The sequence below is a fragment of the Sitophilus oryzae genome, unplaced genomic scaffold (assembly GCF_002938485.1).
Source record: "Sitophilus oryzae breed Bouriz unplaced genomic scaffold, Soryzae_2.0 scaffold_1002_pilon_pilon, whole genome shotgun sequence".
In the NCBI taxonomy this organism is placed as follows: domain Eukaryota; kingdom Metazoa; phylum Arthropoda; class Insecta; order Coleoptera; family Curculionidae; genus Sitophilus; species Sitophilus oryzae.
This window is the reverse complement of record NW_022145619.1, coordinates 247,972-262,241: the sequence shown is the minus strand read 5'-3', so window position 1 is coordinate 262,241 and position 14,270 is coordinate 247,972. Positions and strand designations below refer to the sequence as shown.

Below are 14,270 nucleotides of genomic sequence, written 5' to 3'. Positions count from 1 at the left end.
TCAATTATAAACTTGTTTATAGTGCTAATAATAAATTACAAACAATTATTAGGTAATCCAAAGGATACAACAACTCACTGGAAAGGTCAGGGTTATTTAGAAATTTCTTGTAAATTTGTAATCCAGAATATGTTTGGGCAAACTTTAGAGATCAATATTACACTAGATTTAAAAGGAAATTTAGCTCGATAAGACTATGGTAGACCGGATAAATCTTTCGTTGCTGAACATATTGTTGATTAAAGAACATTGTATAGATCTTAATATTTAAATTAATTAACAAGTCTCAAATTACAGGCAATTAGATGCGTATTAAAGGGGCATCAGAATTAATAAATGTTAAGATTAGTATGACAGGGACAACGGTACCAATTCCTGTCCAAGTTTTTTGTTCCTATTACTTTAGTGGCGGAAATTAACTGTTACGCTCGGTGGGCTCTTCGTTGGCTAGATCTTACATACGCCCATTCGGTACCCACTGAGCGAGTAATATAAACGCTTAAATTGTACTTTTTGGATTAGTCTTGATCATCTGCGGATGATGCTAACATGGTTAGCGAAACGCCGCTCCAGTGTAAAAAGTAAAGTTTGTTTTAGGTGTATTGTGGTGATTAGTTCGTTTTTATTTGCTGTTTAACCCAAAGGTTCCAACCCCAACTGTAATATTTTCTGTCTCTTTGGATAAAAAATGCGACATTCATTTTTGTCAATAGTCTTGTGTTGCATAGTTTTTGAGAAATGTTATATTGTTATTATTATAAGTAAAAATGATACTTTTCACATTTTTACTCCGAATAGAAAACAAAAATAACTATGCTATTTTTTTTTCAAAGTTTTTTTTTCAAAATAATATTTAAAACAAAAAAAAAAAAAAAAAAAAAATATAAGGGTGAGTCTTAAGTAAGTGCAAATATTTTTAGGGTTTGTAGATCTTCGATGAAAGAAATATATTTTCTCTCTTACCGTTTTTTCAAATAAGTCCAACCAAAAAAAAATTTTAAAAAAATTTTTTTTCAAAAAATTCGAATTTCAATTTTAAAAAAAAAAACCTCATAGATTTTTTAGGCTCGAAATTATCCTACGGCCTAAAAATATTTGCACTTATTAGACTCGCCCTGTATATCGAGCAAAAATATCTTACACCTTAGATCTGCATAAGTAAATTCGCTTCATTTTTGTCCTTCCCAAAACACACACACATAATTCCAATGCACGGATTACATGTACAGGGTGTTCCCATTTTCGTTTTGTTTAAGGGTTGTTATACTTATTTCACAACACAAAGATTGCGGGTTTCACATTCACTGCACTACTACTGTTTTTATTAAAACTAAAGATGCCTTCACACAGATTTGTTGTTGCTAGGCCCTCTTAGATCCTGAACTACAGGGTGCCTGAAATTCTTGAATTTTTTGATAACCCTGTATCCGGTTATCTCGTAACTTATCGAAAAGGGTTGAAAAACAAAGTCTGTAGACGTTTTTCATGTAGAATTAGCTAGGCTATGTAGTTCTTCGTTGGGAGCTGTCGTTCTTTTAAAGAGTATTTATTTATTTTTATTGGATTTTTTTTAAATGTGATACATTTTAAAAATTGATTTTATGACAAAATTTCATTGACAGGGAACACAGTAATGTGACAACGCGTAAAATATAAAACGTACGTCGACCACAATGTTTTTTGTTCAAAATTTAATATAATTCCAAAGATTTTCTCCAAAACCTCATTTTCTCAACCAAAAACTGGTGCTCTGCCTTTGAGTACACTTAGTGACCCTCCGGATCAATTTAAATGCAAAAAAAGATGAAAGCAAAATAAATGCAGATCCCGTACCTATAAAACAGGAGACTCCGGAGGATACCAGAGTAAGACAGTTACAAAAATGCCGAATATCTATTAGGGAACCTGACGATATTCAATGTCATTTCTGGACTTACCGTGCCAAATTACAGTAGCTTGTAAAAGAACTGCCAGATATATCGCCAAGAGAACGCCATGCGAAGCGTAGAAAGCTAAACACATAGGGTGCGTTAAAAAATCAACTATTTTTTTCACTTTATCTCTGAAAAAAAGGTTGGTAGACACCTCAAAAAAATTATCTCCAAATATGAGCTCTTAATTTTAATAGGAAGGTCCCCTGCCTTTCAACTTTCAAACTTCAATGCACAATAATTTTAACAGTTTTTGCTTAATAATTCGAACAATTCCAATTTATTCTATAGAGTTCCGGGAAAATTTGTAAATATTTGAGTTTCTATGAACAAAGAGATGTTTTAAACTTTTTTTCTAGTTTTTTTTTACTCCTAAGCATGTTTGGGTACATTGAAACAAAAAATTATTCCATTTTTTATAGCTTAGAGTCAATGATAAAAAAATAACGTTTTTGTGACAAATTTATAGTTATTAATGATACAAGTTCGATACGAACATCATAATGAAACGCGTGTAACGTTTGGGGTAAAGTTTGTATCGAACGTGTATCATTCAAAATTTAATCTCCGGCGCGACACGAAGGACGATCCAAAGAGATTTGATTTAATTTAAAATTTTTTTTTTTTTTGAAAAATTAAAATTTCAAATTATCAGGCTGCCCATATACATCGACGCGCGCCGTGGTAACCGTGCTTCTTGATTGTTTCCATTTGACTTTGACAACTCAATTATTGATGGTTCAATTTTGTTGTAAACGTTCAGTTTTTAGCCAGAAGCAAAAAATATTAGATGATGGGTGAGTTTCTGATTCTGAAAGTGTCCTTTCGGATATTGAAGGCATTTCGCAAAACGTTGTCGATTTCCCTACTTCCCGAAAAATCAGGACAAACGTACGAGCAAGCCTATATGTAAAACTTGAAGATTGGTGTAAAGGGAAAGGAATCAGGAATAGTAGTAACGAAACGGTTTTCTTCCGGATATTTTTGAACATTCTTTCAAACATAGGAAGGGCTTTACATCACTTGGGCTTATTATTCCATTGCTAGTTCAGTTATTCAAATGAAGAAAAATAAGATATTTAGTAAGTACGCCATTTAATTGCATTTCTAAAAAAAAAACAAAAAAAAAAAAAAAAAAAAAAATCAAGAGAATTTTCAAAGAAAAGAAGATTGAACTCGTTTTTTGTTGGAAGCCGATGATAAAACTTATTTACTGACAAAAGTTTCATTGATGGTGGGACTTGCGGGAGCCTGATGCCGGCGTATCGAGTTGACAAATCTGCAGCTGAAAAATGGTTGAAGATGAAGGACAATGCATTTATGTCATTATTCCATTTACGAAAACAAATATATCACGAGTTTTTTTCTATAACGAAAGGGAATGTTGAAGGAATAAATATGGTGGAAATGGTTCGAAAATATATAGCTATGCGGCCAAGCAACACAGGGCATGCTAGATTTTTTGTGAGGTACAGAAATGGAAAATGTATTAAGCAACCCGTTGGCATTTATACTTTAGGGAAAATGCTGTATAAAATAGCATTGTTCCAAAGCTCTTCAAATCCACACCAATACATGGCATTGTTTCCGTTAGATGGTCTGCGTCGTTGCTTGCAGATTCAGGAGAGGATTTATTAACTGTTAAAAGACACCGACATGGTGGTGTCTTTAACGCTCTAACACAGTGGCAGAGAGTTATAGAATTCCAAAGAAATAGAAAAAGTAGTATATTTTGGGTAACATTCTGGCAATGATGGGTCTTTAACAGTTTCAAGACACTCAGGAAATAAAATTTTACTTTTCTAAAAATTCAAACTCACCTGTATCGTTCTGGAATTAATTTTAACAATTGTACTTTTATTATAATTAATGTTTTTACAGTAATAAAACAAAACGTATTTAGGTACCTTTTTTGGCTTGTTTCTTATTTTAAAATTGTTCGTGTTATTATGACTTCATTAAATAGCCACTCAGTGCTATTTATCAAAGCCTAATGACATCCCAAAATTAACATTGTTCAAATGTGTCATAATGACATTTAGTCGTAAATTAAATATATAAAAAGCTAATGTTTATATTTTCTTCAAATAAAAAATCAATTTTTTATCAAAAAGTTTTTTTTTTAATTTAATTATCAACTGAGATATAATTGGATTGGGATTGTTAAACCGGAATTGTCCAAGTGTGTGGTACTAAATTATTCGTAAAAAATGCTTTTTCCAAATATTCTATTCTAATGAGCCACGCTTGTTCCATTTGAAAAAATTGAGATAATATGATTAAAAATACGATTTGGGTATCTCTTAACCGACCAGAACAAGACATGAAAAACATTAGACGTCCAAGTCTATTTTTCCAAAGCTCCTTGATTAAAAATTAGTGATTTTAACACCAGTCATGGCACGCTAGATTGAAATTTAAAATACGATTTTTTTTAAAGCAAAAATGTCAAAAGTTGACATATGATATGTCATTCTACGCAGAGTGTCATTTTCTATCGAATAAAGTAGAAATATATCGAAGGTGCCATTTAAAAATCAAAAGTTGCAGTTATTTCCGGTATAACACCGGAAGTGACCAAGAACAATAATTGAATACGTCAATCAATCCTAATTTATGTCATATACTAACCTACCAAATCTCGTTTTTTATCTCAAAAAATAAAAAAGTTATAGGGGTGAGCCACTTTCGAGACGCACCCGGTATAAGTATAATAAAAAAATTGGTAAATGTTTAACTCTGTGCTATTTTCATATTTGTATTAGTCATCTTGAATTTTTGCCTCGTGTACTTATTGCAAATATTTTTATCGATTTTATACCGAATTCATACACGCTGTCCAAATTATTCTTGGTATCACACATCTCCAAATCCAAAAGAAGAAAAAAGACTCAAAGTCTCTCTTCTTCTTTTGGATTTATTAAACCAGGTCTCTTTGGGAATAATGAACGCCTTTTTTAAACACATCTCTAATATTAAACCAAAAAATACAAATATTCATTTTTTTTTCAAGGTACTCGTGGTTTGGACCACTGGGAGGTCGACTTTGACACTAGAGAACGATGGGAGAACCCATTTATGGGCTGGGGTTCTTCTGGCGACGCCATTTCCAACATCAAACTAAATTTTGCCACGAAAGATGAAGCTATAAACCACTGCAAGAAGAACCATCTGAAGTACTGGATACAAGAGAGTAAAACGCAGAAGAAATTCAAAACGAGGAGCTACGCTATAAATTTCCATTATAAAAACAGAACCAGGGTTAGCACCAAATGATTTGTAGTAATGTATTTAAAAATAGATGTTAGCAAATATAGAAGAAAATGTATTTTATTTTTATTTATATGTATATCTTTTTGAAAAAAAAGGTATCTATGTTTAACTAGTTAGGCAAAGTCCTCCTAATCTGGGTGGGGAGTGGGGAGTCAACCAAAAAGTAAAGAGGCAACAAAGCAATGAGATTTTTGAATGTCCGGAGTGTGGAAGAAAGATAACATCACGTATCGGTCTTTTCAGTCACAGAAAAATTCATGAAAGGCAACGCCTTGCGTAACTATCTTCTGATGCATGTCAAATACTCGTCAGCGAGTAATGGCAGTAAGCAGGCGAATGAAACTGCCATTTGAATTTTGGAAACACGCCGGAGTTTCTGCCAGTAGAGGGATAGATGGCGCTGCGTAGAAATTTCATCTAAAGTCCCTAGATATTCATCTAGGGACTTTAATTTCATCATGATTTTATCAAGTTATCCACAGAGTATTGTTTAATTAATGAATTCGTTTGATTCTCTGTGGAGTAATGGGAGTAGTTGGAGTAGTTGAAAAATAGAGATATTTATATAAAATGTTGATAATTTAACAGTGATGTGCTTTGTTACCTTCTCAACAAATATTGGTATGAAGTTGCTTTCGCCAGAAACAATTATAATTAAATAATTTAATAAAAATTTAACTTCTTAGTCACCCGGATCAGTTAGATTAATAAAATAAATTGAAAAGTAAACGTCATTCCATATTTGGCCAGTCTGTCAGTTTCTAAAGTGAAAGTGAATTGTGATTTGTTGTTATGGGAATATTTTACGGATTTTCGCGAATTTAGAGTATTTTGGACGATAGGATTGTGAAATTTAAAAGCTAAGTAGTTCAATATATAAGATTAATTAATCCCTTGTGATAATTTTTAGTGAAATTTCTCGCATCAAAACAAATTCTTTCAACAAAATGGCTGTCTCAGAAATTTAGAATATCAATTTAAAGTTTTGTTTAAATGAGGATCGAATCAAGAACTTGTATAACATTTCATATTAAAAGCTTAATTTTTTAAGGTTGTGCAGTAATTTTAAGGGGAAGGGGTACGGTTTTCAAATAAATATGAAATATACAAATTTGCAAACACAAACAAGTAATTTTGAAAAGATTATTTATTTATTTAAATGAGTATAATCATTAATCATTTAGTTTGAAAATATATTTTTATTTACTTATTTATACATTTTCTATACACTTGTATTATTGATAAGCTTTATATGTCCTGTTTTGTTTGTAAAAAAAATGTTTCGGGTCATCGAGAATAGATTTACTAACAAATTTGTCCCTTTACTTTCTGTATTATACAACGCGAATTGTAAGATGTTTCTATTTGAATACGCCATTAAAGTTGAGATTAAAGTTATACCAAATTAGATACACGTTAACTAATATGCCTTTTATATAATGATTTATTTATTTATAATTTATAACCTTTTTTTATAATTATTTATAACTGATCGTATAAATTCTGATAACTTATATATATACTTGTATAGTATTGTTATATGTATTTTTATTAACAAATCGTCGGCTTAATCGGAAAATGTCGTAAGTCCATATTTTTTGGAAAATAACATTTTTGCGCCATCTGTTGTGTTATAACCATAGCTACCTATTTAGCAAATATCGGATGTCCAGGATAAAATTTAGTGCGCAGAAACCTGTATCAAAATTTTGACGTAAGTCCACCCTGCGCAAAATGTGTTAAGAAATTGTCGTAAGTCCGTCAGTTTAATGGTGTACGTGCATCGTACGTGATAATACTTGTCAATTTTAGCTTTATCTGTGTTTTTCTCTTTGAATTCGGTCTAGAAAGTGTCTATTATTACGTAAGGTAAGTTATTTTTGAAATATTTTTTATTTTTCAGTGTATATAGGTTGAGTCTCATTTAAAAAAACATGTTTTTTCTCCAAGACCACGTAAGGTGGAGTTACGACATTTTCTCTATACTATTCGTAATAAAATTTTTATGCAGAGTGGAGTTCAAACATTTTCTTCAGTACACAAAAATTTACAACTTGTCATAATTAACACTCTTATTAGTAAGATAACTTTATTAAAATATTTTCAAAATGTGGTTACATATTTTTTAGTATAATGGACAAGTTTATATTGGGTCCGAAGCTAAAAATTCCACCTGTTTCTTCTCGTACCATGTTGATGATGCAACAAGTTTCCGATTTACCTGAAATATTTACTAGCCCTTCAACAGTACAAAATGATAAACATTTTGATAAATTTGTCAACAAGAATGCTGTGATTTTCGACATCCCAGAGGTGACTGATGGTATATTTTCAAGTGAAAAACGTACTATTAAATATAGTGAGAGTACTTGGGCAACTAATAATAATGCAACCATAATTAATAATGACCTTGATAATGCTGATATTTGCAATGTTGGCGAATCATTAGACCTAGAAAATAGTGGTCTGCAATGCTTGTTTCCGGTAATAAATAATGGTAATAATGCATTTTTTTTCATTTAGTAAGTACTTTCTTTCAAAAAGTTTTTTGAATTGCAGATAACAATGAGTCAGATTACAATAAACCCTTGGTACTTAATTACCTGGAAAATACAGAAAACGTTGAGCCTATATGCCAGTATGTTCTAGACCCAGAGATGATTACTAAAGGTAGGTATCTTTTATTTTCTTCCTTTAGTTTTTATCGGGGTTTTATAATGACTCTTTATTTTGCAGACAACTATGGGACCATGTATGATAAAATCATAGAAAATGAAAATATCGTAAGAACTCAATCATGTCAGGATATTCTAGAAGCAGAACTCGAGCCAACAGCATCAAATTTTGCCAAAGGAAATGGAATTCTCGGAAAAGATAATTCTGGTATTGACGGGATTAACACACAAGTTTCAAGGCAACAGGATCCTGACTACATCCAAGAAAGTGAAGATAGTGATACAACCGAAGAGGATGATAACATAACTAGTACTGTGACAGAACAAGATGATACAGAAGATGATACTAGTACTGTGACAGAACAAGATGGTACAGAAGAAGAACGTTTCATTTCCAGTAATAAAAGAAAGAGGCGAAAAAGACACGATGTTAGACAGGATATTTGGAGAGAAAATATTAACAAAAAAAAGAGAGAAGAAGGTAAAGAATACACTGGTAAAAAGAAAACCCACAACGGCTGGAATTACAATATTAAAAGAGAACGAAGAGTATTAGGTCCACGATGTGATTGCAAGATTTCCACAAATAATACTTCAATACAATGTTCTAAATTAACTGATCAAGACAGAGACCATATCTTCAACTATTTTTGGGATACTTTAGACTGGAATCAGAGAAAGATTTACATCGACATGCTAGTAAAAATATCAACAACAAAGCGTCAAAGGAATAGAAAATTGGCAAACCAGTCAAGAAGGAGTTATACATGGCAATACTTTCTGAAAAACGACGAAACAGAGATAAGAGTGTGTAAAAATATGTTTTTGTCCACTTTATGCATTGGGGAAAGATCTGTCAAAACCTGGAAGCAAAGTCAATCTGGAAACGAAGATAAAGAAGGCGAAAACCCAACACCAACAGTAAACAGCAAAAGACTAGCTCTAAATTTTGAAAAAAACAAGACTCTTAAAGAGTTCTTTGACAACATTCCAAAAATGGAATCCCATTATTGTAGGGCGAGCTCATCGAAACTTTACCTAGAACCCCAATGGCATACCAAATCTGCTTTGTATAAATTTTATAAAACACACTGGTGTAACGAAAAGCAGTCTAATCCTGTTTCAATCGCTACATTCCACCACACATTTGACTCCATGAACTTAAGCATTTTCCAACCAAAAAAGGACTTGTGCGATACATGTGTCGCACATGATGCTGGAAATTTAAGCAACGAAAACTATGAAGATCACATACAAAAAAAGAAGGAAGCCAGAGAAGCAAAAGAATCAGATAAACTATCTGACCATAAGGTATTTTGTATGGACTTACAATCGGTTTTGTTAAGTCCTAAATCGAATGTGTCGTCTTCCTATTTTAAAACAAAATTGATTGTGCACAACTTCACAATTTTTAATATAAAAACCAAAGACGGATATTGTTTTATCTGGCACGAGTCAGCTGGGGGTGTTAGTGCAAATGATTACTCATCGATAATTTGCCAGTTTTTAGAAAATTCGGTCATTCCATCCATAACCGCAGGACAAAAGATTATACTCTTTAGTGATGGTTGCACATCACAAAATCGTAATGCTGTTTTAGCAAATTCTTTGCTTAATTTGAGTATGATCCACAACACGATAATAGAACAAAAATATCTTGAAAAAGGGCATACTCAAATGGAAGCAGATTCAATGCATGCTACCATTGAGAGAAAGCTTCATAACAGAGTAATTAATGTACCTGCCGATTATGTGGGAATATGCCTACATGCACGAGAGAAACCAAGACCGTACACAGTAAAATACTTGGATTACAAATATTTTAAAAAATATGATGGCATCAAATTTGTTACTTCTTTGAGACCAGGGAGAAAACAAGGAGATCCTGTGGTTACAGATTTACGGGCTATTCAATATTCCCCAAGTGGAGAAATCAATTATAAATTACGACACCCTGACGAATATAAAAAGTTGGAATTTCGGCAGAGTCAGAAACAAATGCCGGTGACTTTTTCCGAATTGCCGCCCCTATATACTAAGGCAATTCCTATAAAAAAGCAAAAATGGGATCACCTACAACAACTTAAAAGCAGTATTCCCAAGGACTATCACTCATTTTATGATAATCTTCCATTTCAACAATAAATACTTGTATTTTTTAATTTTGTTATTTTTTGTAATAAGTTACATAATATTATTTTATATTGGTATTTTTCAATAAATAATACTTTTTTAACATAAGAAATCCATAGTTTTAATAATACGTCGTAACTCCATTCTGATATAAAAATAATATAGGAAAAAGTTGTAAGTCCATCAAAAAAATCCTGATTGCATAATTTCAAATTTTTTGTTTTTAAAATAACGTATATGAATATTTTAAATTCAATAAATGAAGTAAAAAAAAACTAAGTTATTAATTGCAAACTGTACAAAATTTTAAGTGTCTCCTGTAAAATTTTGTATTCAGGACTTACGATATTTGCCGATTAAGCCGACGAAATGTTATAATAAAATAATCAAGTTACAAATTTTTCGTGTTTTATTCTAATTTCAGGGATAATTTCAATCTAGATTATTAATTTATTTGTATCAAAATACATTATTTTTATTTTGTAAATGTTTTTGTTACAAATAAATTAATAATCAAGATTGAAATTACCAAATATAAGTAAAAAACTTATGAACTGGCAGTAAAGGTCCATTTAAAAATATGGCGCGAACCTTTAGTTCTGCCAGTAGCCCGCTTGGATCGCGGCGAGCGCGTGTTTCCAAGCTTTAACATAGGAGTTTTCATTTCTTTCAGTGAGTTATTCTATGGCAGTAAGTATGTATGTATAAACTGGGCTTAAATATATAAATTAAGATGTAGGTCCGTTTGCAGTTAAATTTTTTATTGCTAATAAATAAATACTAAGCTTCTTGGGTCGTTTTGATGGGCTAAATGTCCGCCATGTTTGCAAATTTAATCTCTTCCGAATGTTGTAATTAAATTAGTGTCTCCCGTGACCCAATTTCACGTTAGAATCGTATAAATTACTCTATTAAATTAGATATGGTACTAAAATGGAAGATGAACGCTGAAATTAGGCCTGGATTAACCATTAGCACGAAGGCTTTGTTGTTACGCCCTACGATATATTTTCTGTTACTCACGTAATATACAGGGTGTACAAATTCCAAGCACGAGCATTGGCATCTCGGTAACAGTAGGTAGCGATTACTTGACGTCATTTGTAAAAAGTGAAATCAATACATTTTAACATTTACAATAAAGAGTACCAGATGCATTCGGAGGTATAAAAACAAGATCTGTTCAAAGAGCTATAAATAAAATTAAACGAAAAATAAATTTGTGCAATAGGGAGGGTGGTCATCCTTTCGAACATGTAGAACATTAAAAACTAATTTGTAGAAGTTGATTTATTTATAATAACTACGATTAATATTATGCATATTATTAGATCGTACACTGAGATTTCAAATTCACATTAAAAAAAATAAAAATAATATCTTTAAATTGCTGACCTGGATATTATTTATTTGAGTCTTCCAATTGGCTCGATTTTCCTTATTCAATGTTAATTATCGCTGATCAATATTGTTGCGGTGAATAAAATCAGATTAAATAATTTAAAAAAACAGAGTCGGACTTGAAATTATTTAAAATAATAATTAAGAAGTTTTGTTGTTGTTAAGGTACCTACCCAAATCAAAAAAAGTATAAAGTGTACATATCATTGTACTCGGGAGACCCAGTTAGGTATTTAAAAACCTGAAATAAAAAATGCAGGTCCGTATTTAAAAAAAAATTAAGTTGGCCTCTGTATCTCACAAATTATCAGCTAATTCTAAAATCTAAAAATACTGTCAGATAGCCCTAATAAAGTGGCTATGAGAATGTGCAAGTAGTTTTTTGATTTTCTAAAAACTAACGACAAGATATAATTGATTTGCAAAAAAATTCGTTTTTTCCAAAAAAACTCAGCCATCCTTGAAATTTTTAAAACTTTTTCGATGGCATCTTGATGAACATCACAAAGCGCAACTTTGGCCCAATTTAACCATCTTCAATTTAACCATCTTCTCGAATTTACAACACCTTGTACAGGATGGTCTAAATTAAAATTTTTATTCGATCGCTCAAAAAAAAAACTCCACCAAAAAATTTTTTAGGCAAAAAAATCCTATATCAAAGAAGATTAAACTCTACAAAATGGATAGTTTAATACGATTAGATATTTTATTATATTCAAAATGAATTAGGTAAATATTATACAAAATTCATTTTTACGAGAGAATATAACCAGAAAAAAGCAAACCACCTAGTAGCCACTGCCCACAGATCAAATTAGACATACATATATCGTTTCGAAAAATTGTAAACAATAAAATGCGAAGTTGACCTTTATAACAAGCACCTTGAATTGAATTAAAGATAATTTAGATCGATTGAATATTGCTCTATTCAGAGTGTATATCAGTCAAAATAGTCAAATTGAATGAACTGAAAATGATTGAAATAGATGTATAAAATTGTGTAATAAAATTGTAAAATTTCTTACTTATTTCGATTTTTTCCAAATAATTTCTGAACTAATGCCGATATTTGAATGAAAATTGGCGTCTGGAAGTTTTTTGACATTAGAAATTTGATTTCGATGCCAATATAACCTGTAGAGGGCGCCACCTACATATTATTAACTGGTTTAAAGACTAATCATTTTTCGTCCATTCCTGTATAAAACTAATGACTAAAAAATATACATTTACAACACATTTTAGGTAAAAAACGTCTCTTGGTAAAAATCGCTACGAGTAATGGTTCGCAAGTTATTTGGAATCGAAATTTTCAATACCTGTCAATATATGACATGTATTGATTATTTCCATTCTGAATATCTTGAGAACGGTTGTTCGTCGCGATATTTACCAAGAGACATCTTTCACGTAAAAAATCATGGAAATGTATATTTTTCACTCAGTAGTTTTATACAGGTACGGACGAAAAGTTATTACTCATCAAACCAGTTAAAAAATTTGTAGGTGGCGCCCCCTACAAATAGGAGTCATAATGACATCAAAATCAAATTTCTCATGTCAAAGAAACCCCCAGACACCAATTTGACTCCAAAAATCATCCAAATATTGACGTCAGTTCAGAAATTATTTGCAAAAAATAGAAATAAAAATGAAACTTCTACACCCTGTATCTCCGAAATTAAGCATTTTAGGACAAACATTTATAGCTACTTTTTTACATATTCTTGTCTACAGAATATGCTGCCGAAGTTTCCGGAATACAGTTCGGACCACCCTGTATATTATTTTTATTTAATCTTTAGCGGGCTGTAACTTCTTCGGAAAGCATTTTAGGACATATGTTCATAGGAACTTTTTGTTTTATTTTTATCTGTAGTTATCACCTACCAAAGTTAGATACACTATTTTTTTTGACACCCTGTATATCAGGTAAGAATCATGAATATATTTCTGCCCTCCCTCCACCGACAACACCAGCTCGAAAACAACTATAGTCTGTCCACCGAAAGAATACAATAATGACATACATTTCCGAGAAAAAAAAATGGATATTCGTCACTAAAAAATAAAATTAATATTTTTTTTTAAAAAGGTTTACAAACTAAAAAAAAAGAAAAAAAGTAACAGAATAAGAAACTAAATACCTATAACTCAACAATTACAAGCTACCTAATGAAATTGAGTGCCAGTCATTTTAATTCAAAAGTAGATTGCTAAAAACTGCTTATTCTGTCATTTTTAACCGTCTATAACCTGTCGAGATTGTCATTCTCTCACCTGGACAGACTATACCTACCACACTAACGACCACAATCCACCCCCAAAAATCCAGAAAACTCTATTCCTCGACTCATATCGTACTTATACTGTTCCCCGACGTATTCCCCAACCAAACGACGCGCACTACGTCGCGATACGCTCCTACGTGTGACGTAGGTCGCCCACCGACGCCGACTAGGAACAGGCCTGGACCACAGGACCATCCAGGCGCTCTCTGGATACTCTCGGGAGAGATCGGCTAACGCTCTCCAGTTTCCGACAGGAGCCGATCGATACCCGTGGCCGATGGATTGGTGTGCGTTCTGGGGGTGGATCCAGAGTGGTAAAAAACAAAGAATCTGTTATGGTCAGTGTTTCAATACGATAGCTTTTGAATTAATGTAGAAAAAATCTTTTTAAGAGTACACTGATAAAAAAGATAGACTTGAACTAAAGTCGTCATCGTTCTTGAAAAAAAAAATTAGTGGCAAGAGAATTTATTTTAGCGTAAAAGAAAATATGTTCCCTGAAACTCTCTTAACTCAAGAAAATTTGTTCTCTTGAAAAATTCGAAAATTTCTCTTGAATC

General features: G+C 31.9%; 1 protein-coding gene across 3 annotated transcripts; it reads left to right on the top strand.

Moving 5' to 3' along the window:
- Window positions 1-6,764: 6,764 nt before the first annotated feature.
- Window positions 6,765-10,124, top strand: LOC115885918. Of its 3 annotated transcripts, none has more exons than XM_030905035.1 (3): window positions 6,765-7,073; window positions 7,334-7,701; window positions 7,764-10,124. In XM_030905035.1, the coding sequence occupies exons 2-3, from the start codon at window positions 7,338-7,340 to the stop codon at window positions 10,022-10,024; spliced, it is 2,625 nt and encodes an 874-aa protein (XP_030760895.1). In that variant the 5' UTR covers window positions 6,765-7,073; window positions 7,334-7,337; the 3' UTR covers window positions 10,025-10,124. The 3 variants fall into 3 exon arrangements, with proteins under 3 accessions (XP_030760895.1, XP_030760836.1, XP_030760958.1); XM_030905098.1 differs by having other exon boundaries at window positions 6,766-7,701; window positions 7,764-7,874; window positions 7,941-10,124; XM_030904976.1 differs by having other exon boundaries at window positions 6,765-7,701.
- Window positions 10,125-14,270: the final 4,146 nt, after the last annotated feature.